General features: G+C 41.1%; 1 protein-coding gene across 2 annotated transcripts in view; it reads right to left on the bottom strand.

Moving 5' to 3' along the window:
• LOC106874213 (splicing factor, suppressor of white-apricot homolog) overlaps positions 1 to 27,500 on the bottom strand; it is a 39,734-nt gene that overhangs the window by 7,261 nt on the left and 4,973 nt on the right. For both annotated transcript variants that reach the window (XM_089346018.1, XM_089346017.1), the window contains exons 2-15: positions 19,103 to 19,266; positions 17,533 to 17,649; positions 14,623 to 14,693; positions 13,477 to 13,699; positions 10,705 to 10,876; positions 9,425 to 9,637; positions 8,209 to 8,413; positions 6,829 to 6,988; positions 5,930 to 6,070; positions 4,467 to 4,652; positions 2,901 to 3,144; positions 2,017 to 2,211; positions 895 to 1,227; positions 1 to 51 (exon numbers count right to left, since the gene is read on the bottom strand). The exon at positions 1 to 51 is cut by the window's left edge and continues 141 nt beyond it. In XM_089346018.1, coding sequence (XP_089202144.1) covers positions 1 to 51; positions 895 to 1,227; positions 2,017 to 2,211; positions 2,901 to 3,144; positions 4,467 to 4,652; positions 5,930 to 6,070; positions 6,829 to 6,988; positions 8,209 to 8,413; positions 9,425 to 9,637; positions 10,705 to 10,876; positions 13,477 to 13,699; positions 14,623 to 14,693; positions 17,533 to 17,649; positions 19,103 to 19,196 — 2,405 coding nt within the window. In that variant the 5' untranslated portion in view covers positions 19,197 to 19,266. The remainder of the gene's footprint in view (positions 52 to 894; positions 1,228 to 2,016; positions 2,212 to 2,900; positions 3,145 to 4,466; positions 4,653 to 5,929; positions 6,071 to 6,828; positions 6,989 to 8,208; positions 8,414 to 9,424; positions 9,638 to 10,704; positions 10,877 to 13,476; positions 13,700 to 14,622; positions 14,694 to 17,532; positions 17,650 to 19,102; positions 19,267 to 27,500) is intronic.

The following is a 27,500-nucleotide window of genomic DNA, read 5'->3' as shown; positions in this document are numbered from 1 at the left end:
TGTTTGTCGTTTTCGGATCTTGACAGCTTCTGCTGTTTCTTGCTGGGAGACCTTCGAGAAAGAAACGTAACAGGGAGAGGTCGCATGAGAAGAACAGACGCAGAGTTAAACAAAGGCATCTCTTTGTGGTTTCCATGGTTACAAAGCCAGATAGAAATAACAGCTAAATTTCCAATCGAAACACACTACAACACTATATGCATATGTATGTGCATACGTGTATATGTGTGTGTATGTATGTATGTATGTGTACATATATGTGGAACACTGCCTTTTTAGTCGAGCAAATCGACCCCAGGACTTATTCTTTGGAAGCCTAGTACTTATTCTATCAGCCTCTTTTGTCGAACTGCTAAGTTACAGGGACGTAAACACATCAGCATTGGCTGTCAAGTGATGTTGCGGGGGACGAACACAGACATGCAAACATATATACATACATATATATAAATATATATATATATATATATATATATATATATATATATATACAGGACGGGCTTCTTTCAGTTTCCGTCTACCAAATCCACTTACAAGGCTTTGGTCGGCCTGAGGCTATAGTAGAAGACACTTGCCCAAGGTGCCACGCAGTGGGACTGAACCCGGAACCATGTGATTGGTAAGCAAGCTACTTACCACACAGCCACTCTTACACCTGTGTGTGTATATATATATATATATATATATATATATATATACACACACACACACACAATAGGTTTCCACACAGTTTCCATCTACCAAATTCACTGAAGAGGAATTGGTTGTAAATGGAGTTTGAGGTCCAGTGCCAAGACCACACAGGCAAGACTGTAATGAGGCAGTGCTCCAGCATGGCCATACAATCTAAATGACTGGTCCTGCCCTCCTGTTAGCGCCGCTCGAAGAACTTACCTTGACCGGGACCTTTTGTGCTTCTTCTTGGAGCTGGGAGACTTTAAACGCGATTTACTTTTCTTTGATGGAGATTTGGAGTAGCCTTGCTTTCTGGAGGGGCTTTTGCCAGACTTCCTCGAATACGGGGATTTGGAACGTTCTTTGAAGGAGCGAGACCTGGATCTGGATCGGGACTTCTCCACACGTGTCTGCGAGGAAACAGCACTGCTGAGGTGAGATCTGGAATGGTGTGCGGGTGATTGGTGCCTGCTGTATTGCTTGGGAGACTGTTCAATCAGTCGTAGTTGACGACTCGACGAGCTGTATTTATTGGGTGAACGTGATACTGATCTGAAGGGAGAAAGAAAACACAAAGTAGGATGCATAGAAACTGCCCTCCATCATCATCATCAACATCAAAATCAACATTTAACATCTGCTTTCCATGCTGGCATGGGTTGGATGGCTTGACAGGAAGCGGCAAGGCTGGGATCAACACTAGGCTCATTGTATGATTTCGCTTGGTTTCAACAGCTGGATGCCCTTCTTAATGCCAACCACTTTACAAAGTGTAATGGGTGCTTTTTTACATGGCACCAACACCACCAGCGCTTTCTGTATGACACCATCACCAGTACATATTATGTAGCCTGCTGCTAAGCATTTCGGTTGTCTTTACGTCCTGAGTTCAATCTTTCACCCTTTCAGAGTCAATAAAATAAGTACCAGTGTAACTGACCATCCTCCTCCACACATTTCAGGCCCCTTAGGCCTAGAGTAGAAAGGATGATTACTACCACTACTACTACTACTACTACTACTACCACTTCTACTATACTACTACTACTACTATCACTTCTACTACTACCATTACGACTACCTACTACTACCACTTCTACTACTACTACGACTACTACCACTACCATTACGACTACCTACTACTACCACTTGTACTACTACTACTACTACTACTACTTCCACTACTACCACTACTACTACTACTACTACTACCCCCACTTCCACTACTACTACTACCACTTCCACTACTACTACTACTACCACTTCCACTATCACTACTACTACTACTACTTGGCAGGAATCCACCTCCCCTGCACACAGTAATGCCCCCGTTCCACTTACCTGCATTTTGAATGGTTCCTGTGTTTGTGTGGACTTGGGGATTTGCTCCTCTTTGACTGTTTGCCTGGAGACTTGGAACGACTGTGTTTCCTTGACGGGCTGCGCTTCCTTGATTTACGACTGACCGGAGACCTCGAACGCTCCTGGGGCTGCGAGCTTTCTCTTCGTTGAGATGAAGAAGCGCTGGAGTTGTATCTGCAAAAGGAAATACAAAAAGGTTATTTGCAGATGGAGCTTCAAAGAAGACCAACAAATATAGCACAACAGGCTCCACACCCCTGGATTGATGACCCTTTCATACATGACTTGCTGGAAATAGAAGCCAAATCAACTGTAAATCACATTCTACAGCCTTAAATAAAGAAAGTACATATAGCACTATGTGCTTCCAGATGCACAAAATGATAGGAGATGGCCAAGGATAGAATGTCTTTGAACATGGCCCTACTCAATCAAAGTGTTAGCACACACACACATTTTATATATATATATATATATATATATATATATGAGCGCGTTCTGCCTCATCTTCGAAACGCCTAGTTTAGAATAGAGGCAGCTGATGAAGGAAAAGTTCCATACGTGGCTTGTCTGTTTTCCTATGTGTTCATTCTGTCGTCCGTAAAAAAAAGTTCGGTTTTTGTGCTTTGTTTATGTTCCCGTTCCTTTTTTGTCCACGACTTTTTGACGTCCTGTACCCGGATATGCATCTATATGTAGGTATGTACATATATGTATGTATATATGCATGTGCTCACATATCATTTGTATTATATATATATATATATATATACACATATATAAAAATAATGTACTGTTCTGTGATGGAGATTTTTACACACACACACACACACACACACTTGTAAAATAAAATTATTACCTACCTTTTTGTGACGTAACCACCAGGTGGCGTTGGTGACTTTTTACTAAGAGGGCTGTCTGAACAACTGTGGTGGCCTTTACTATGGTTACTGGAGTTGTCGTACAAGTAGCCGCCATCTTGTACGTTGTTTGTAGCGTCGTAGATGTGATGAGAGCCATCAGCAGACAAGTAGACTTCCTCAAGATCTGCAGTTTTATGGTGCAGCACAGGGGTGTTGCCACTGGAGCTGGCCAAAGACACACAGCCTAAACAGAGAAGCACAAAAAAAAAAACATTAATGGAAACATAACACAGTAAAATCTACAGACGTGGCGATGTAGGTGAGAGGTTTGCTCAGCAAACACAATGTTTTGGGTTCAGTTCCATTGTATGGCACATTGAGCAAGTGTTTTCTGTTTTTGTTCCAGATTGACCAAAGCCTTGGGACTGGATTTGGTAGATGGAAACTATGGAAACCTAAAGAAGCCTGTACACACAGATACACACACATATATATATATATATATATAATAATATTAGGGACAAAATCCAAAGTTACAGGAAAAAACTCAATTAAAATCAATTTATTAAAAATTAAAATTAAATTGAGTGGATTTTCATTGATGAGTTCTTGAAACTTGGTTATTTTCCCTAAAACTATATATTTTATATATATATATATATATATATATATATATATATATATACTGGAGTAAGCACATAAAATGTGCAACAAGGTGGAAAAAAGAGTACTCAAATACCAGAGGTAGAGTAATATATTTCTGCTGCTTTTAAATAAAGTATACATATAAATATATATATATATATATATATATATATATATATATATATATATATATATAGGCATGGCTGTGTGGTAAAAAGCTGGCTTCCCAACCACATGGGTCTGGGTTCAGTCCCACTTACATGTCATCTTGGGAAAGTGTCTTCTACTATAGCCTCAGATCAACAAAGCCTTATGAGTGGATTTGGTACTTGGAAACTGAAAGAAGCCCGTCGTGTATATATATCTATATATACATATATATATATATATATATATATATATATATATATATATATATATATATATATATATATATATATACTCTGAGTGGTTGGCGTTAGGAAGGGCATCCAGCTGTAGAAACTCTGCCAAATTTAGATTGGAGCCTGGTGTAGCCATCCGGTTTCACCAGTCCTCAGTCAAATCGTCCAACCCATGCTAGCATGGAAAGCGGACGTTAAACGACGATGATGATATATATGAATGTATATGTTTGTCTCCCCATCATTGCTTGTCACAACCAACGCTGGTATGTATACATCCCCGCAACTAAGCGGTTTGGCAAAAGAGACTGATAGAATAAGTACTGGGCTTACAAAGAATAAGCTCTGGGGTCGATTTGGTTCAACTAAAGGTGGAGCTCTCATGACTGGAACAGATAAAAGGAAAAAACACATACACTACAACACTATCAGGGTCACAAACACCACAACACCACTAGCAATTTCCCATGTACTTTTAACCACTGTTTCAAGGTCACATACACGAGACCACCATTACTAAAAGTAACATGGAACTTACCTCCAGTATCTGAGTGATCCTTATCCGAGTTATTAGGGTTGGTAACCAACTGGTTCGAGGACTTCAACATGTTAATAAACAGAGCTGCCTTACGTTTGCGTTCAGCCTGCAGTTGTTTCTCTTTAGTCGCCTGAGATAGTTTCTCTCGGGCAGCTAAAGCCAGCCGGTCTTTCAGTTTTTCTTCAGCTGCAAATGGTTAACAAAGCAATTAGTATTAATAGAATATAGTTCGATGCATTGAACATTAACAACTGTATTTGATGGCATGTTGCTGTTGGCACTCCGTCGCTTACAACGTCGAGGGTTCCAGTTGATTCGATCAACGGAACAGCCTGCTGCTCGTGAAATTAACGTGCAAGTGGCTGAGCACTCCACAGACACGTGTACCCTTAACGTAGTTCTCGGGTGGGGTATTCAGCGTGACACGGAGTGTGACAAGGCTGACCCCTTTGAAATACAGGCACAACAGAAACAAGAAGAAAGAGAGAGAGAAAGTTGTGGTGAAAGAGTACAGCAGGGTTCGCCACCATCTCCTGCCGGAGCCTCGTGGAGCTTTTAGGTGTTTTCGCTTAATAAACACTCACAACACCCAGTCTGGGAATTGAAACCGCGATCCTACCACCGCGAGTCCGCTGCCCTAACCACTGGGCCATTGCGCCTCCACATTTGATGGCATAAAAGACACAATTTCGGCAATATATATTCAGGAAGACATTTTGTGCATTAAAATATGTAATTTCTAATCCTTTGGCATTCAAATTAATTTATCAAATCCAATGCTTCTTTACCCACGTTTTAAAATTGATCATATATTGTCTTGTAGCTGCAAGATTTTGAAGATATGATTGTTTATATTTAGAATAAGACATTGTAGGATCAGTGTGACTGGTTGGATCCGACCAGATTCCTTTCTACTCTAGGCCCAAGGCACAAAATTTTGGGGGAGGGAGCCAGTCGATTAGATTGACCCCGGTATGCAACTGGTACTTAATTTATCAATCCCGAAAGGATGAAATGCAAAGTCGACCTCGGTGGAATTTGAACTCAGAACGTAACGCCAGACGAAATACCGCTAAGCATTTCGCCTGGCGTGTTAACGTTTCTAATTTCTTTATTGCCCACAAGGGGCTAAACATAGAGGGAACAAACAAGGACAGACAAAGGGATTAAGTCGATTACATCGACCCCAGTGTGTAACTGGTACTTAATTTATCGATCCCGAAAGGACGAAATGCAAAGTCGACCTCGGTGGAATTTGAACTCAGAACGTAACGCCAGACGAAATACCGCTAAGCATTTCGCCTGGCGTGTTAACGTTTCTAATTTCTTTATTGCCCACAAGGGGCTAAACATAGAGGGAACAAACAAGGACAGACAAAGGGATTAAGTCGATTACATCGACCCCAGTGCGTAACTGGTACTTAATTTATCAATACAAACAAAACAATAAGGGGAGAACTCACCCATTTTCCTGCTCATGCTGTCATGATTGGATTCTCGTCCCTCCACTTTCTCCTCTGCCACCATTTTGGCCTCCACCTTCTTCACCTGATTCTCGACCATTTCTACAATGGGGTTGCTGGACTGGGTTGGCTTCAACTCATCTGATGGGAGAAGAAAGCAGGGATGAGCATATGGATAGGGGTGGATAACAGCGTGTGGCGAGGATGGACGGGTGTCCAATAGAAGAAGGGAGAAGAAAAGAGGGAAAGAGAAAAGGGAGGAGGAAGAGGGAAAGAAGATGATGATGATAAAGAAAGAAAGGAAGGAAGGAAGGAAGGAAGGAAGGAAGGAAGGAAGGAAGGAAAGAAACATTTAAAAGTCTCTGGGTCCTGCGACAATAAACACTATTTTCTGCAGAAACCTACGAGAAAAGCCTAGGTTCTTTGACCCGCAAGAAAGAACAAACAAATCACTGGCAACCGTCTTAAAGATGTATGGGACAATGCTGTCCATGAAATAATAAAAGACAAGACAGTCATGGCTGGAATGGCTCTGATCATAATACACCCATTGGAGAAAGGAATGTCTTGGGACTAAACCACACCTCCAACTACTCTCTCTTTCACCATCAGTTAATGCCAAATCTTCCAATGCTGGCATTGGTTGGGCAAAATTCATCGAGGCAGATTTTCTAACGCCAGATGGATGCTCTTCCTGTCACTAACACTACCTATTTCCAAGCAAGGTAACATTAATTAAAATATTAAAAAATATTAAAATGTATACTGTCCTTTAAGAGTTTGTAAAAGGGTAGGTGTGAGAGGCTGGATCTGGCTAATTTGAGCATAAGACAAGTAGACTATTTAGGCCGGATATGGCCAGTTTAAATGCTGAAGGGTTAAACAAGGACTTTACTTACCCACTTCACTCCCTTCTTCGCTACTCTCGTAGCTAAACACCGGTCGTTTCTCAAATGACACACTCTCCTGTTCCTTCGTCTTGGTCTTTATTGAGAAACTGACCCCTTTATTTTGGGAGGCCTTCTGTTCTTCAGATTTCGATTTCTCTTGCTCAAATTCCTGTTTTAGAAAACCACACATCAGCTGGTCTGACTGGTGCATGCACACAGGTGTGTGCGTGTGTGTATATATGTATGTATGTATATGTCTGTATATATGTGTGTGTGTATATGAGTATGTATATATATATATATATATGTATAATACAAATGATATATGCGCATATGCATTTATACATACATATATGTACATACCTACATCTACATGTATATATATAGATGCATATCCGGGTACAGGACGTCAAAAAACATGGACAAAAAAGGAACGGGAACATAAACAAAGCACAAAAAACAGATTTCTTTTACGGACAACAGAATGAACAGATAGCAAACGCTACGCGTCCATTTGCAAGTAAGTTTTAACTTTATATATATATATATATATATAGTGTATTATGTGAATTTCTGGAAAGGTATCCCATAGAACTCAACAAATTTGTTAGAAATGGAGAAGAGAAGATGTTAAATTTTGAAAGAATTTTAAATTCTTTCAAATTTTAACAAATTTGTTGAGTTCTATGGGATACCTTTCCAGAAATTCAAATAACACACCATATACAAGTATTATTTTCATATTCTCAAACTTATGCCAGTAAGCTACCAGCAAAATATGAAGAATCTTTATTAGAAATCGTCTTTTGGAACCCTCCAAAATAAAAGGACAAAATATAATTCAACTTTTTCACACACACACAATAGTTTTACTGGCAGTAATACAACAGATAAGTACCTAATATTACTAATAATGGATCTTCGCCAGAATTTCTGACCATAAATTTCCAGATATTTGATCAGCTCAACTAGCTACCAATAAAAATGGCAGAGTATTCCACAAACACATGTACTGTTAACATAACTCTCAGCTGAAATTAAGCATGATACAGTATGTGACAGGGTTACATCTCTGAATTACAGGTTCAATCCTGCATTGCCCAGAGACCATAGAGAAAAATGATTTTGCTCGATGTACCACAGTAGGATTGAACCCAAAGCCTTGTAACTGCAAAGTGAGTTCTAAACCATTCACTGGCTCCATACACATACTGTAGGCTTTAACACAATTTCCATCAACCAAATCTCACTACCCCAAGGCCACTACAAGTGGAGACACTGTCTTGAAGTGCCACGCAATAGGGGCTGAACCTAGAACTAAATGAGTGTATTTGAGGGTTGCACTACCACCCCAACATCCAGGGGCCTCAATGAAAACAACTAACAAACCTTCATATGTAAGTTCTTTTTAAATTCATAGTAAGAGTAGTGGAGGTGATCCTCCATGAGGAATTCAAATCGAGGGTCGCATTTGTTCTTCACCACTATTTCAAACTCAATGCCATTTTTGGCTACGTAGAGGGCCATCTTGTCGATAACAGGTTGGACATCAGGTGGCGGGGGTATAATGTGGCCCTTTGGCGAACCATTGTCACTGAAAGAAAAAAAAAATAATAATAATACCATCAGCAGAACAATTACTTATACACACCTCACTGTATACATTCTACAGTAGCGCTATACACAATATACACACTTCACTATCAATATATGTTTTACAGTAGCCCTTAACTGGCATTCTGCCAGTAATGACAATAAGGGTTCCAGTTGATCTGATCAACAGAAGTGCTTGCTCTTCAAATTAACGTGCAAGTGGTTGAGTACTCAACAGACAAGCACATCCTTAACATATATATATTTACATGCACATTTCACATACAAACAATATATATAGGAGTGGCTGTGTGGTAAGTAGCTTGCTTACCAAGCACATGGTCCCGGGTTCAGTCCCACTGCGTGGCACTTTGGGCAAGTGTCTTCTACTATAGCCTCAGGCCGACCAAAGCCTTGTGAGTGGATTTGGTAGACGGAAACTGAAAGAAGCCTGTCGTATATATGTATATGTATGTGTTTGTGTGTCTGTGTTTGTCCCCCCAACATCGCTTGACAACTGATGCTGGTGTGTTTATGTCCCCGTAACTTAGCGGTTCGGCAAAAGAGAAACCGATAGAATAAGTACTAGGCTTCTAAAGAATAAGTCCTGGGGTCGATTTGCTCAACTAAAGGTGGTGCTCCAGCATGGCCACAGTCAAAAGACTGAAACAAGTAAAAGTGTATTTATATACACTTTTTTCATATGTAAATAATATACTACCACTGCTGCAGACACCGTCCGTTACAAGTGCTCCAGTTGATCCAATCAACAGAACAGGTTTTTTTCCAGTTTCCATCCACCAAATCCACTTGGTCAGTCTGGAGCAATAGTAGAAGATGCCCAAATTGCCATGCAGTGGAACCGAACCCAAAAACCATGTTTTGGAAGCAAATTTCTTCACCACACAGCCATACCTGCACTTATACAATATCCTTTGTGAAACTATAGAAGAGTCATTGCCGCAGCTGGACTGATCTAATAAATATATAAATAAAACGAAAAACCACTTACCCGTACGCTGTACTTTCTGCTTGTTCAGTGGTTTCAGCAGAAGGGCCAGACGTGTGACTGGCATCAGTGCCCGGGGGTTCAGGTTGATTAGCAGGGGGTAGGGTAACCGGTTCGACTCCAGGTGGAGGTGGTACATTGTTCGGGTAGATCGGTTCAGACAAGAACGGTGACACCGTTGGTTTCTGGTCAGATGTGTCAGCATCTTTGGATTTACTGTGGAGAAGAAGAAAGAATGAGGCACACATACACAAAGAGCAAAGTAAATGGGAGGGGGGGGGGGACGACTTGACACCATATTAACAATGTATGCACGTGCATTTCTACACACACACACACATATAATGATGTTGTTACTCTTGTATCAACATTATTATCATCATTTCAACATCTACTTCTCTATGCTTGCATGGGTCAGATGAGTTTATTGAGGCAGAGTTTTCTATGGCTGGGCACCCTTCCTGTCGCTAACCCTCACCTGCCCCCAAGCAAAAGTAATATTCCCCCCTCTTCGCCAGAAGACATATTCTCACAAAACACTGAAAACAAATGACACTGCTTGTACGATAGTGACGCTCTTTTTTACTCTTTTACTAGTTTCAGTCATTTGACTGCGGCGATGCTGGAGCACCGCCTTTAGTCGAATCAAATCGACCCCAGGACATATTCTTTGTAAGCCTGGTACTTATTCTATCGGTCTCTTTTTGCCGAACAGCTAAGTTACGGGGACATAGACACACCAGCATCGGTTGTCAAGCGATATTGGGGGGACAAACACAGATACACAACATACACACACATATATATACATATATATACGACGGGCTTCTTTTCAGTTTCCGTCTACCGAATCCACTCACAAGGCTTTGGTCGGCCCGAGGCTATAGTAGAAGACACTTGCCAAGCAGTGGGACTGAACTCGGAACCATGTGGTTGGTAAGCAAGCTACTTACCACACAGCCACTCCTGCGCCTGCTCGTTTACAATTAACACATAGTGTCAAAACAAACATACACACACACACACACACACACACAAAATATTCCATGTGGTTGGGAAACAAACATCTTAGATACACAGCTACACCTGCGCCTATGACATGACCAATGTTCGATGACAGATCATCAGTGTCTAAACATGCTGTGCATGAGAGAAGAGAGAGAAGGAGGGAGTGAGGGAGAAATAAGACTTTAAAAGAATAACAATAGTTTGCTGTTGTTTAATGTGGGTGGGGTACCCTGGAATGTTACTCTCACACACACACACACACATAAATGGCTTACCTCTTCTTAGCATTCTGATGTCGTGCCGTGGCTGCCTTCACGGATCGGACGAGATCCCCATAAGCAGTATTGTGCATGTCAACAGCAGGAAGTTTGATGGGTTTGCGGGCCTCAGCTTTGCCAGGTTTCACGCTCAACAGCGGATGGAGGTAACTGTTCTGGTCTTCTCCATCTACAGGTCAAAACAGAAATAACATTCAGGTCAGTCCTTGTAAACAAGACATAGTACAGCAGATAAGACAATGGTCTGAGGTGACATAACAACGGTAAGCACACACACACATCTAAATCTATATGTTTATTAGTGACAAAGACAGTATTAATACGAAGGTGACCGTTGCCAGTGCCGCCTGGCTGGCCTTCATGGGATTTTTGAGCGAGATCGTTGCCAGTGCCCCTGGATTGGCTCTTGTGCGGGTGGCACATGAAATGCACCATTTTGAGCGTGGCCGTTGCCAGTACCGCCTGACTGGCCTTCGTGCGGGTGACACGTAAAAGCACCCACTACACTATCTGAGTGGTTGGCGTTAGGAAGGGCATCCAGCTGTAGAAACTCTGCCAAATCAGATTGGAGCCTGGTGTAGCCATCTGGTTTCACCAGTCCTCAGTCAAATCGTCCAACCCATGCTAGCATGGAAAGCGGACGTTAAACGATGATGATGATGATGATGATGATGACAACTTAGGGCAGCGAGCTGGCAGAATTGTTAGCACGCCGGGCAAAATGCCTAGCGATATCTTGTCTGTCGTTACGTTCTGAGTTCGAATTCCGCCGAGGTCGACTTTGCCTTTCATCCAATTTGGACCACCAAGAGCTGCAGTTAAGTTCTGATTTTTGTGGATCCAAAAATGTCTTTTGAGGCCTCCGTTAGATTTGCAAACCTTCTGACACACACTGCTTTCAAAGGTGTGCACAGATATATAGGCAGAATAGTCGGTGGAGGTTCGTTTTCCATGGGTTTGCAAATGAGATCTGAGCCCAGCAAAAGAAAGGCATGGTTCTATCACAAACTGTGCACACAAAAAGGTCCTTGTGATTCACCTTCTCGAACATAAAGTTCTTCCTTAAATCTGTATGTATATGTATAGAGTATTTGAAGTGGTGTACAGATATTGTATATTGCAAAAAGGAGGCGTTCTTTATCTGCGCTTTCGTTTGTTTATCAAACCTGCCGAGAAAAATTTAAACAAATATGTAGACAAAAAAACAGAACATTTTCATGTTATTTTTGTCTTTTGCTTTGTTTAGAAAAGGAGAATATTTTTTTTGTGGAGAGGGGGGGAGGAGAAAGAAGAGCAAAGAGGGGGAAATAAACAGAGAAAGAAATTCTTTTTCAATTATATTGTTTGTTTGGAGACAAAAGAGGAAGAAAATTTTTTTTTAAATTGGGGGAGCAGGACAAACAAGAAAAAAGAAAAGTAAAGGGTGCGGAAAGGGTATATATATATATATATATATATATATATATATAATATATATATATATATATATAGAGAGAGAGAGAGAGAGAGATTTCTTTTCAATTTGGTGTGGTCAACCCATTGAAATTTCATTACAAAGCAATTTTCTTTTTTCTTTTTTTTTCCTCTTTCCTTTCTCATTGTATACCTATTGACATATTTGCATATAAACACATTTTCTCACAAGGGCTAGATGGCCTTACAAAAAATGCTAATTCTAAAAAGTAGGATGGGAAAAATAAGAAAAGCGAGTGGGTGCAGTTATCCACTGTAAAGTTTGATAAATAAAGAGTTCAAAGTCCCGTGAAAATGTATATTCCTTTACACCTGTATAGTCAAATACCATATTCTGTGTAATTCCATGTTTTGCGAGAACAAACACTAAATATTAGTACAACATTCATAAATTAGGAAAATGAAATTAGAATATAAAAAATAATTTGAGTTCTTCTTGCTTGCTTGGATAAGAGAATTCAAAAGAGATCTTTTTCGCGAATTACTTTGCCAAGTAGCTACATTAGATATGTTTCCTAATCAGTGATAAAATGGTCCTAATATTATTTCTTGGGTGTATGTAAGATCTATAAGAACAACAGTTCTCAAAATCTCAATGTTATATATATATATATATTATTATTATTATTATTATTTATGCGCCCTTTTAAAGCCTAATGCCCAGTTTCTATGGCATATGTGTTCCCCGCCAGCTGGAAGGGACGCCAGTCCATCGCAGCTTTACTCAAAAAACAGGGAGAAAGTTGGGGCGAAAGAACACAATGGCTCACCCGGTCCGTAGATTGAAACCAAGACCTTACAGTCATGAATCCAACACCTTAACCACCAAGCGAAATGCCTCCACTAGTAGTACTCATTTCTACAGCGGAGTAGACTGGAGCAACAGTGAAATGAGGTGTTTTGCTCAAGAACACAATGGCTCACCCGGTGCGTGGATTGAAACCAAGACCTTACAGTCATGAATCCAACGCCTTAACCATTAAGCGAAATGCCTCCACTAGTAGTACTCATTTCTACAGCAGAGTAGACTGGAGCAACAGTGAAATGAGGTGTTTTGCTCAAGAACACAACGCATTGCCAAGTCCAGGAATTGAAACCACAATCTAACAATCGTGAGCCCAAAATCCTAACCATAACCATGCAAACTATTATCTATGCCTGTCCGTCTCTGAGACAGACAGGCAGATGGAGAAAGAGAGAGAAACAGAGAGAAATGAAGTTATATGGTCCCCAGCCAAACTATTATTATGGTAACGAAAAGACAAAGAAGATCCCGACAACAAAATAAAATCTTACCTTCATCATCGGGAGCATTTTCAATATTTGGCTTATATTTCCCAGATTTTATCATCTTTATGACATGTTTATAATAAGGGCAAAGACTATTATCAATGTTCAGGAACTCAAAGAGGGGATTTGAGGATTGTTTTGTCTTTAACATGATCTCCATTTGTCCTCCCTGCATCACTACAAAGTTGGCAGTTCTTTCGATAATAGCATTGATCTTATTGCTCTCCGGCTGTAAATACACAGAAATAAAACAGGAGTTAGATCGGGGTTAATGTACACTAGTTGTTACCCGGAGCTATGCTTACCAGGTAATGATGTAGTCAAGATGAAATAAATCCTTCAGCAGGGGCCTACAACAATGAATCACATTGATATACTCAACAACGTGTGCTTTCTTTTTCTTATTTTTTTTTTATTGCCCACAAGGGGCTAAACACAGAGGGGACAAACAAGGACAGACAAACGGATTAAGTCGATTACATCGACCCCAGTGCGTAACTGGTACTTACTTAATTGACCCCGAAAGGATGAAAGGCTAAGTCGACCTCGGCGGAATTAGAACTCAGAACGTAGCGGCAGACGAAATACCGCTAAGCATTTCGCCCGGCGTGCTAACGTTTCTGCCAGCTAGCCACCTTTCTTTTTCTTGAAACAAATTTCAATTCCGTCTTCCACACGCTCTCTCTTTCTCTTACTCAATAACAACAACTTGATGTTATAGTGAAAGTCTTTTTCTAAAGTCTGTGTTGCACTGTCTAGCTGTTCAACGACATACAGAAACATACACACAAACAACCAAAAACATAACTATATGTATTATGTATATACATACATATAGATGTCTTTTGAAGTCTGCGTTGCACTATGATGACAGACTTGCACTTAAAATTACCGCATTTTTAATCAAAACTTGCGAGTTACTATTGGAACAACACAGCCTATCTATCTATCTTTCACTCTCTCTTTCTCTTTTCTTAAAGTCTGTGTTGCACTGTCTGTATGTTGAAAAACATACAAACACATGCACACACATATAGACAAGCAAAAAAATAACTATATATATATATACACACACACATATATATGGTTATTTCTTTTAAGTCTGTGTCGTGTTGTGTTGACAGACTCAATTCTAATTTGTTGAATACTTACTATTACAATATCTGGTGGCACTTGGAGTTCTTTTGGAGGCACAAACTTCTCAACTGCGGCTTCAAGGGCAGCTACAAGAACAACAAATATTGAAATGTATCAGAAGTGAAAATAAATACAAACATCAAAACTTAATATTTAGTAATTAATAGTGGTAATTAATTGTTAAAGCAATACCTTGCTATAAGACGCATAAAGGATAGTAATATAGAAACATTGAAAACCCTTTTGATACCAATCCAACTGAGACTACCTCTGCTGCTAGAGTTCCAAAATTAATTTAAATCACCTTCACCTTACTGGCAGCATCTCTGTACATGGCTCGCACAGCTCTCACTAACCAGTCTTCTATCCCAAGTTTCCTCATTGACCACCAGATAAGAGATCGGGGGACCCTGTCAAAGGCTTTCTCCATGTCAACAAAAGCCAGGTACAGAAGTTTATACTTGGCTAGGTATTTCTCCTGCAGCTGTCTTACTAGAAATATGGCATCAGTGGTGCTTTTACCTGGCACGAACCCAAACTGCATCTCATCTAAATTGATTCGCTCCCTAATTAGTTGGGCTGTGACCCTCTCCGTAACTTTCATAACCTGATCTAACAGCTTGATGCCTCTGTAATTATTTGTATCTAAAGCGTCACCTTTACCTTTGTAGCAGTTGACTATGGTGCTGCTACACCAGTCATTGGGCATGACTCATTCGTGTAACACCTGGTTCGTAATACGGGTGACTAGGCTGTAGCCAACACTGCCAGATATTTTGAGCATCTCTGCAGTGATTCCTGATGGGCCGGGGGCTTTCCCTGTCTTCATACTCTTAATTGCTTTATCTACCCTGGTACTGTCAACTCGGATAGCTGGTCCCTCTGTTGGGTCGACATACGGCAGGCTCTCTTTCTCCCATTCATTCTCTTTATTAAGCAATCTATCGCAGTGGCATCTCCAGACCTCTTTCTTTGCAGCCTCATTTAGTGCAAGCGTACCACCATCCATGCAAACACATTTCTCTCCTAACAAACACATTTCTCTCCTAGCGAACACATTTCTCTCCTAGCAAACACATTTCTCTCCTAGCGAACACATTTCTCTCCTAGCGAACACATTTCTCTTCTAGCGAACACATTTCTCTCCTAGCAAACACATTTCTCTCCTAGCGAACACATTTCTCTCCTAGCGAACACATTTCTCTCCTAGCGAACACATTTCTCTTCTAGCGAACACATTTCTCTCCTAGCGAACACATTTCTCTCCTAGCAAACACATTTCTCTCCTAACGAACACATTTCTCTCCTAACGAACACATTTCTCTCCTAACGAACACATTTCTCTCCTAGCGAACACATTTCTCTCCTAACGAACACATTTCTCTCCTAGCGAACACATTCCTCTCCTAATAGTGTCTTTCAAAAACATATTTGAAACTATATCTCATGTTTAAGAAAAAAAAAAAAAAAAAAGGCATTTTACATTTCACACTTCCTGACCTACATTTTCATTCCTAATATGCTTTCTGCCTCCCTCTTCCACTTTTCCGTTCCTTAGACGCTTGGCAAACACACTCTGTGTCTCCCCTTGTCACAAACACTCTCTCTCTCTCTCCTTCAGGTGCGTAGGCACCGATTTGACTTTTCGCCATGGCAACAAACTTCAAAACCTTTCCATTCCTAATACCCTTTGCCTCCCTCTTCCATTTTCAATTTTTTATTTCTTAGACGCTTGGCAAACTCTGTCTTTCTCAGAGACATTTTTCGTCCGCAGACGCTTTCTCTCTCTCTCTCTCTCTCTCTCTCTCCCTCCCTCTCTCTCTCTCTCTCTCCTTCACGTGCTTACGGCACAGATTTGACTTTTCGCCATGGCAACAAACTTCAAAGTGTGTGTGCTGAAGACATTTTCCTCAGACGCTTTGTCTCCCTCTTCCACTTTTCCATTTTTTTCCCCTTAGACGCTTGGCAAACACTCTCTGTGTCTCCCCTTGTCACAAACACACTCTTTCTTTCTTTCTCTCTCTCTCTCTCTCCCCTTCACGTGCGTACGGCACAGATTTGACTTCCTCAATATATATTTGTCTCATGGCAAACTAACGGATCTTTGTGATTTGACGGGCAACATTTTTTTATGTAGTGTTTTTGGTACCGAAACACTTTCAAACTTCGTATACTTGTATATTTTGTGGTATAGAACAGATAAAAAATTTTGTATTCTAAGTTATTTCATGTAAAAAATTGTCGTATTTCGGTAATTTCAACCAATCACTGACGTCTATTGAGGTGAAAACAATTACGCCGGGGAATGTAAACAACGGTGTTACGGGATTTTTTCCCTTGAATAAAATTAGTGCCGTTGTTTGTCAACAAAAACTGTGCGTTTGTACTGGTTTTAGCTTTAGGGTTTTAGGGTTAGGGTTCGGGTTTTAGGGTTAGGGTTCGGGTTTTAGAGTTAGGGTTATGATTATTTTTGCCATAACCTTAACCCAAACCCTATAGCTCATAACCATAACCCTAATCCTAACCCTAACCCTAAAACCCCAACCCTAACCCTAAAACCCCAACCCTAACCCTAAAACCCCAACCCTAACCCTAAAACCGTAAACCCTTACTAGGGAATAATGATATAATTAAACAGGGAATAACACACTTGACACCGAACAGCATTAACTGTATTCAGCTGAATAGACGTCAGTGATTGGTTGAAATTACAGAAATACAACAACTTTAACATGAAATAACTTGCGATGTACAATTTTTTGTTAAGAAGGCTAAGAGAAAAAGTTGTTTTGTATGACACATTCTACCAGTGTCCCAAGTTTGAAAGTGTTTCGTTAAGAAAACAAGTGTTGCCCGTCAAATCACAAGGATCCAAACTTATTTAATGGGGGAATTTCTTTGAAAGAAATAACAAAAGCTGCTCACCATTTAACTCCTGATCGTCATCTTCTGGTACAGAAGAATCAGTAGGTTGTTCATAAAGAAATCCTACAGCATTGAAACCCTCCGACAAGGACTGATAATAGCGCTTCCATTCTTCCTCTGGAAAACAAACAATACAGAAAAAAGTGAAAATAATATCACCATTATTATTATTATTATTAAAGCGGTTAGCTGGCAGGATCATTGGCACACTGGACAAAACACTTAGCAGTGTTTCACCTGTCACTATGTTCTGAGTTCAAATTCTGTTTGAGGTCAACTTTGCCTTTCATCCTTTCGGGGTCAATAAAATAAGCACCACTCAAACACTGGGGTTGATGTAATCGACTAATCACCTCCCCCAAATTTTCAGGCCCTTGGTAGAAAGGATTATTATTATTATCATTATTATTATTATTATTATTATTATTATTGTTCAGTAGTTTTATTTTTATAACGTGCTTTCACTTCACTACCGAGCGCAGCTCTGTGCGCCTTGGGTATGTGCTGTGGTTTGCTGTGGTGCTTTTATGTTTACTGTATTGAAAGTGTTTTGCGTAGAATGTGTGCAGTACCCAGTAGTGCAATTTTCTCTATGTTATATATATTATTATTATTATTATTATTATTATTACTATTATTATTATCCAAGGTTGCAATTTGGCAGAATCATTACTGCGCTGGTCAAAATGCTTTTATATGCTGAGCTTAAATGCTACCGAAGTTGACAAAGTAAGTACCAGCTAAACACTGAACCCTTAGAATTGCCTGATGCCAAAATTTGAAATTTTACCATTATTATTATTATTATTATTATCCAAGGAAGTGAGCTGGTAGAATCACTATTGTGCTGGACAAAATGTTCCTCCAGCTCTTTATAATATGTGTTTAAATTCTACCAAGGTTGACAAATACCAGTTGAACACTGGGGTCCATGTGCTTGACTTACCCACCTGCTTCCCTTGAAATTGCCTGGGACCATAGTAGAAGACACTTGCCCAAGTAGAAGACACTTGCCCAAGTGGCTGAGCATTCCACAGACACGTGTACCCTTAACGTAGTTCTCGGGGGATATTCAGCGTGACACAGAGTATGACAAGGCTGACCCTTTGAATTACAGGCACAACAGAAACAGGAAGAAAGAGAGAGAGAGAAAGTTGTGGTGGAAGAGTACAGCAGGGTTCACCACCATCCCCTGTGAAATTAACGTGCAAGTGGCTGAGCATTCCACAGACACGTGTACCCTTAACGTAGTTCTTGGGGGATATTCAGCGTGACACAGTGTGACAAGGCTGACCCTTTGAATTACAGGCACAACAGAAACAGGAAGTAAGAGTGAGAGAAAGTTGTCGTGGAAGAGTACAGCAGGGTTCGCCACCATCCCCTGCCGGAGCCTCATAGAGCTTTAGGTGTTTTTCGCTCAATAAACACTCGCAACGCTCGGTCTGGGAATCGAAACTGTGATCTTATGACCACGAGTCCGCTGCCTTAACCACTGGGCCATTGCGCCTCCAGTGTGAAAGAATAAGGGAATGACATTTATCAAAGATTACAGGAAAACCTCAAGACTCACCCTCATACAGTGCTTGCTCTTGTATGTCAGTGTGTAGCTCCAAATAGCGTTCCTTGTCACAAAGAGCCTCAATATGCTTTTCTTCGTCAGACATGACACAGCTGCTATTGCAGCTAGAGGCATCGTACGGCGTCAAGTCATATAGATGACCTCGCCCATCATACCTAACGACGAAGAAGGAAAACCATGCAATCAGAGAGAGGTTCTGGATGTTGTCGCAATGAAAATTAAAAAAAAACATAAAATAAAGCATTAATACAATATCATCATAGTAATGGATTATGGTAAGGAATCCTTGTCAGAAATCTTATTATTATTATTATTATTATTACTACTACTATAATAACATTTATCATCAATGGCATTCATAAGTTTTGCAAAAAAAAAAAAAAAAAATAATGCTAATAAATAAATATCTTGAAAAGCAAAACCAAATTATATCTAATGATGAATTTAGAAAATGAATTAGAAATTAAAATTAAATTCAACTATAGCATTAGTAAATTAATATTAAAAAAATAGATTTAGAAAAAAAGGGGGGGGAAAAAAAGAGAAAAAAGGTATATCTATGATATTTGATGGGTAGTGAGTTGGCAAGAGTTCAAATGTAAAATGTCTTGTGTTATTTCCATCTGGGGTCTCAAGAGTTCAAATGCTGCCGAGGTCAAATTGTTTCTTTCATCCGTTCACGCTCGATTAATATATAAAGCTTCGTCCTGCAATGGGATTTGCTTTTCTTCTTTTTTTTTCCTTCTCTATTTGTCGCTTTCTCTCTGGAAGAAATCGTCTGTGTTCCTCACACCTACAGAGGGACATCCTCCCCTAGATTTAAAATGCCCCAAGAAGACAGACACCCCTTCAACTCCATCAAAGAGTCAAGGGACAAAGGAAGGCAGTAAAGACCTAGGATTCCAGAAATTATCTCGAAAACCTGGTTGTTTGCTTACTCTTTTACTCTTTTACTTGTTTCAGTCATTTGACTGCGGCCATGCTGGAGCACCGCCTTTAGTCAAGCAAATCAACCCCGAGACTTATTCTTTGTAAGCCTAGTACTTATTCTATCGGTCTCTTTTTGCCGAACCGCTAAGTGACAGGGACATACACACACCAGCATCGGTTGTCAAGAAATGCTCGGGGGATAAACACAGACACACAGATTCACATACACATATAAATATATATATATATATATATATACATATATAAGACGGGCTTCTTTCAGTTTCAGTCTACCAAATCCACTCACAAGGCTTTGGTCGGCCTGAGGCTATAGTAGAAGACACTTGCCCAAGGTGCCACGCAGTGGGACTGAACCCGGAACCATGTGGTTGGTACGCAAGCTACTTACCACACAGCCACTCCTTACCAGTGCGTAACTGGTACTTAATTTATTCGACCCCGAAAGGACAAAAGGCAAAGTTGGCCTCGGCAGAATTTGAACTCAGAACGTAGCGACGGGCAAAATACCACTAAGCATTTCATCCAGTGTGTTAACGATTGCGCCAGCTCGCCACTTTGGTAATTTGAAATAATGAGAATAAATAAACTTTACATCAGACAGAATAACCTGAATGCTAACGAGTTAAGAATGAAAGAGGGACAGGAAATTGATGACTTTCTGTAAAGGAGATAACATGGCTACCCCAGGTGGGAGAGAGAGGAGGAATCTTCTAGATCCATGAGAATGAGGACAATACCATTCTGATGCAAAAGGTAAAAGATATCTTTCATCTTTTACTTGTTTCAGTCATTGGACTGTGGCCATGCTGGGGCACCATCTTGAAGAATTTTTATCGTACGAATCAACCCAAGTACTTTATTTAAAAAAAAAAAAAAAAGCTTCGTACTTATTCTGTTGGCCTCTGTACTAAACTGTTAAGTTATGGGGGCATAAACAAACCGGTTGTCAAGCAGTAGTGAGGGACAGACAGACAAATACACACACAGGAATGTATGTGTGTATGTGTATATATATTTATATACGATGAGCTTCTTTTAGTTTCCATCGACCAAATCCATTTACAAGGCTTTGGTTGGCCTGATGCTTATGGTACAAGATACTTGCCCAAGATGCCACACGGTGAGACTGAACCCAGAACCATGTGGTTGGGAGGCTTTTAAGATACTTGCCCAAGATGCCACACGGTGAGACTGAACCCAGAACCATGTGGTTGGGAGGCTTTTAAGATACTTGCCCAAGATGCCACACGGTGAGACTGAACCCAGAACCATGTGGTTGGGAGGCTTTTAAGATACTTGCCCAAGATGCCACACGGTGAGACTGAACCCAGAACCATGTGGTTGGGAGGCTTTTAAGATACTTGCCCAAGAAGCCACACGGTGAGACTGAACCCAGAACCATGTGGTTGGGAGGCTTTTAAGATACTTGCCCAAGATGCCACATGGTGAGACTGAACCCAGAACCATGTGGTTGGGAGGCTTTTAAGATACTTGCCCAAGAAGCCACACGGTGAGACTGAACCCAGAACCATGTGGTTGGGAGGCTTTTAAGATACTTGCCCAAGATGCCACACGGTGAGACTGAACCCAGAATCATGTGGTTGGCAGGCTTTTAAGATACTTGCCCAAGATGCCACACGGTGAGACTGAACCCAGAACCATGTGGTTGGGAGGCTTTTAAGATACTTGCCCAAGAAGCCACACGGTGAGACTGAACCCAGAACCATGTGGTTGGGAGGCTTTTAAGATACTTGCCCAAGATGCCACACGGTGAGACTGAACCCAGAACCATGTGGTTGGGAGGCTTTTAAGATACTTGCCCAAGATGCCACACGGTGAGACTGAACCAGAACCATGTGGTTGGGAGGCTTTTAAGATACTTGCCCAAGAAGCCACACGGTGAGACTGAACCCAGAACCATGTGGTTGGGAGGCTTTTAAGATACTTGCCCAAGAAGCCACACGGTGAGACTGAACCCAGAACCATGTGGTTGGGAGGCTTTTAAGATACTTGCCCAAGATGCCACACGGTGAGACTGAACCCAGAACCATGTGGTTGGGAGGCTTTTAAGATACTTGCCCAAGATGCCACACGGTGAGACTGAACCCAGAACCATGTGGTTGGGAGGCTATTAAGATACTTGCCCAAGATGCCACACGGTGAGACTGAACCCAGAACCATGTGGTTGGGAGGCTTTTAAGATACTTGCCCAAGATGCCACACGGTGAGACTGAACCCAGAACCATGTGGTTGGGAGGCTTTTAAGATACTTGCCCAAGATGCCACACGGTGAGACTGAACCCAGAACCATGTGGTTGGGAGGCTTTTAAGATACTTGCCCAAGATGCCACACGGTGAGACTGAACCCAGAACCATGTGGTTGGGAGGCTTTTAAGATACTTGCCCAAGATGCCACACGGTGAGACTGAACCCAGAACCATGTGGTTGGGAGGCTTTTAAGATACTTGCCCAAGAAGCCACACGGTGAGACTGAACCCAGAACCATGTGGTTGGGAGGCTTTTAAGATACTTGCCCAAGATGCCACACGGTGAGACTGAACCCAGAACCATGTGGTTGGGAGGCTTTTAAGATACTTGCCCAAGAAGCCACACGGTGAGACTGAACCCAGAACCATGTGGTTGGGAGGCTTTTAAGATACTTGCCCAAGATGCCACACGGTGAGACTGAACCCAGAACCATGTGGTTGGGAGGCTTTTAAGATACTTGCCCAAGAAGCCACACGGTGAGACTGAACCCAGAACCATGTGGTTGGGAGGCTTTTAAGATACTTGCCCAAGATGCCACACGGTGAGACTGAACCCAGAACCATGTGGTTGGGAGGCTTTTAAGATACTTGCCCAAGATGCCACACGGTGAGACTGAACCCAGAACCATGTGGTTGGGAGGCTTTTAAGATACTTGCCCAAGATGCCACACGGTGAGACTGAACCCAGAACCATGTGGTTGGGAGGCTTTTAAGATACTTGCCCAAGAAGCCACACAGTGAGACTGAACCCAGAACCATGTGGTTGGGAGGCTTTTAAGATACTTGCCCAAGAAGCCACACGGTGAGACTGAACCCAGAACCATGTGGTTGGGAGGCTTTTAAGATACTTGCCCAAGAAGCCACACGGTGAGACTGAACCCAGAACCATGTGGTTGGGAGGCTTTTAAGATACTTGCCCAAGATGCCACACGGTGAGACTGAACCCAGAACCATGTGGTTGGGAGGCTTTTAAGATACTTGCCCAAGATGCCACACGGTGAGACTGAACCCAGAACCATGTGGTTGGGAGGCTTTTAAGATACTTGCCCAAGATGCCACACGGTGAGACTGAACCCAGAACCATGTGGTTGGGAGGCTTTTAAGATACTTGCCCAAGATGCCACACGGTGAGACTGAACCCAGAACCATGTGGTTGGCAGGCTTTTAAGATACTTGCCCAAGATGCCACACGGTGAGACTGAACCCAGAACCATGTGGTTGGCAGGCTTTTAAGATACTTGCCCAAGATGCCACACGGTGAGACTGAACCCAGAACCATACGATTTAGTCACACCTGTGCCTATCTGCTTTTATTTATTATTTTTTTTTTACTTGTTCAGTAATTATTTTTATTCAGTGTTTTACAATGTTCAAGTGCACACAGCAGCAATGGCATATCACCCTCAGCTGTGGGCCAATAAGTATTAAATGTTATTATATATCTTATCGTAGGATCTGGTCAGCGAATGTGCTAAAAACAGCAGCCAAATCTTCATTATATGTCTGTCACTCTACTGTCTCGAAAAAAGGCTGGAATGCAAGTTATGCCTTTGATCAGCAATATTCCCATTCAGGACTGACCTGGGGCTAAAATGCAACAACAGTAAACAACACAGTCTCTCTTGTGTGCTCTGAGCAAGGCACAAATTTTGAGGTAAAACAACAGAAAAATAAAGGTCAAACAAAAGAATAAAACAGTATTCTTCGTCATGATGATGGTGATGATAAATGAAAGAATTTTTTTTTTAAATTTGAAAAAAAAAAAAAAAAAATCATTGATTTCGATTTAATGGCCGTCTCAACAACTGCTCAGTTAGAAATCTTACCCAAGCTTACCATAGTCATGTCAGCAAGCATTCAAATCTATACTTGGTTCAGTAAATCTGAAAATTAAATTGTTAAAAAAAGATGGAAGGAAGAAAAGAGAGAAAGGGCTTAAAAAGGAACCCCAAAATACCCCAGCCTTGCACCCTAAAAATATTTCAAACTTCTTACCCCGTTCCCTGGCAGTAAGATGCAATTCAAGATTTGTTGTTATTGCGCAGCATTGCCTGATCGCGACACCAGTGCCTCATCTTGCACTGTTTGTCTATATATATCGGTGGTAAGGAGATGATGAATTTGCTGCTCTCTCTAGCAGTAGAGTATCCCTCATTGACGAGACCAAGGAAGGTCGAAATCACATGATCTGGTTGTCTCAGCTCAGCGCTGGTGGGGACTTATCTCCCCTGCTAGCAATATAAACGAGTGCATTTTGCACCAAAATCCAATACGAGAGTTTCTTTCATAGTCTCTACTGTAGTATAGCTTGTTTTAACAGAACATCCATGCTTAAGTAAAGATAAATATCCCATCAAGAGTAAATTGTTGTTACCGTAGCTTCAGGTCAGGCAATGCCCTGTGAGAGAAACTGAGGAATTAAACCATCACACACAACAATACCTGTCCATTTTCCTTGCACAAGTATGGGTTAACCCTTTAGCATTCAATAGTGGGCACATCTGGCCCAGATATTCTACTTGTTTTACGTTCAAACTGGTGAGATCTAGCCTCTCACATCTAACCTACAGTGTTCTTCTTCTAAGAATAAACAATCACATCATTGAACTCTTGGAGTTATGAGGTAATGCGTGATTAATTCAAAACAAGGCCAGATCCAGCCTCTCGCACCTACCCTACAATGCCATTCTAAAAACAAACGATCACTTCATTGAAATCTCAAAACTATGATGTGAGATAATGCATGATTAATTCAAAACAGGGCCAGATCCAGCCTCTCGCACCTACCCTACAATGCCATTCTAAAAACAAACGATCACTTCATTGAAATCTCAAAGCTATGAGATAATGCATAATTAATTCAAAACAAGGCCAGATCCAGCCTCTCACACCTACCCTACAATGCCATTCTAAAAACAAACGATCACATCATTGAAATCTTGGAGTTATGAGGTAATGCATGATTAATTCAAAACAAGGCCAGATCCAGCCTTTCACACCTACCCTACAATGTCATTCTAAAACAGGCATTCAGCCCGGTCAGCTCCTGTTAAAATTGTCCAACCCATGCCAGAATGGAAAATGGACATTAAATGATGATGGTTTGCCTAGGTGTTCCCTTTCCTTATGTTCCTACCATGAAAGTGTTGTGGCCTTGTGGTAAGACCGTTGCACTCACGATCGCTAGATTGTGGGTTCAATTCCCTGACGGGGCAACGCATTGTGTTCTTTAGCAAAACACTTCATTTCACACTGCTCCAGTCCCCACTTTGATCAGGTGGGTGGGGGGGATTGTTGGCCGGCTTGCCTAGCCAGCAGGGTGGCATCATTTGAAAGCTAAAGCAATGCAAAAGCACACTGTGACCAGCGATGTGTAACAACATCTGTTTAATATCTAACTGCCATCCTCCAAATATATCACGTCTGTATCAGCTCATTTTTCCTCTCTAGCATGTTAATTTGATTTCCTTAACACAGATACGCAATAGAATTTTTGTCTTTCTCCGAGAGCAATTTATGAGATAATTTTACATCAGTGGAGGCACATGGCCTAGTGGTTAGAGAAGCGGACTTGCGGTCGAGGGATCATGTGTTCAAATCTCAGACTGGACAATGTGTGTATTTATGAGTGTATTTATGTGTGTATTTATGAGCTCCACATGGCTCCAGCAGAAGGTAATGGTGAGCTTCTGCTGACTCTTTTGCCACAACTTTCTCTCGCCCTTTCCACCTGCATCTAGCAGCTCACCTGCGACAGACCGGCATTCCGTCCAGGTGGGGAACCTATATGCCAATGAAACAGGGAAACCGGCCCTTATGAGCCAGGCACGGCTCGAGAAGGAACAAACAACAACTTTACATCAAGGAGTGGAACATACAATTTCCTGTAATTCAGCCCCCCACATGGTCACAGCAAACACAATGGAAAAAGCGCCGACCCCAGAGGGGCCAAACCGCTAAGTTACGGGGACGTAAATACACCAACATCAATTGTCAAGCGATGGTGGGACAAACACAGACACACAAACATATACACACATATATATAATATATATACAACGGGCTTCTTTCAGTTTCCGTCTACCAAATCCACTCACAAGGCTTTGGTTGGCCCGAGGCTATGGTAGAAGACACTTGCCCAAGGAGCCACGCAGTCAGACTGAACCCAGAACCATGTGGTTGGTAAGCAAGCTACTTACCACACAGCCACTCTTGCGTCTATATACAAATATATATAATATATAATGGTAGTTGTCTACTCCTTACACAGAGTTTGACCACCTCCTGCACCTACACCTTAGCCCTTTCATGGCATCTGATGTGGCTTTTTAAACCAGACAATGTTTTGAAAAAACACCCACACAGATTGCACCTCTGATTTGCACTACCAATACCTGCAGGTAAGTTCTGCTCATTGTGGATCCTAACATGTCTTTTAAGACCCCCATTGGATTTGCAAGCCCTCTGGCACACACCACTTTCAAACGTGTGCACAGACATATAATCAGAATAGCCGGTTGAAGTTTGTTTTCCATGGGTTCGCAGGTGAGATTTGAGGCCAGCCAAAGACAGACATGGTCTGTCACAGACTGTGCACACAAAAAGGTCCTTGTCATTCACCTTCTCGATCTTTACATTTTTCCTTAAATATCTCGAGTCCTGCTTGCGTCATCCTGGCCTCTTCAAATGCTTTCACTCCACACCCTTATATATATATATATATATATATATATATATATATATATATCAATAAGGAGCAAATAATTTGCAAAGATATTATTGACTCTATTATTATCTATTGTAACAATTTAAAAATGATAATAACAGAATCAATAATATAGCCGATTGCCCCAAAAAGGCATTAAATAGCTGAAGGATTAAAATTAATCAAAGGACATACTAAGTATGTCAACCTGCTGGAAACAACAGTCAAATGGTGATTTAAATATGAATTTTGACTGTTATTTCCAGCAGGTAGATATAGTTAGTATGTCCTTTGGTTAATTTTAATCCTTCAGCTATATATATATATATATATATATATATCTTTTAAATTTGTTTATGGGAACAGTTTTGAATATGCCAATAAAGCTCCTATTATGCCGGTCACAGTCTAATGATGCTGACTGGTGAGCCAGATTTTTGGGGTTGCATCAAGTTATACCGATATA

The sequence above is a fragment of the Octopus bimaculoides genome, chromosome 30 (genome assembly GCF_046866305.1).
Source record: "Octopus bimaculoides isolate indiv1 chromosome 30, ASM4686630v1, whole genome shotgun sequence".
NCBI lineage: Eukaryota > Metazoa > Mollusca > Cephalopoda > Octopoda > Octopodidae > Octopus > Octopus bimaculoides.
Note: the sequence above shows the minus strand (reverse complement) of the source record. Positions and strands in the feature narration are given on the sequence as shown.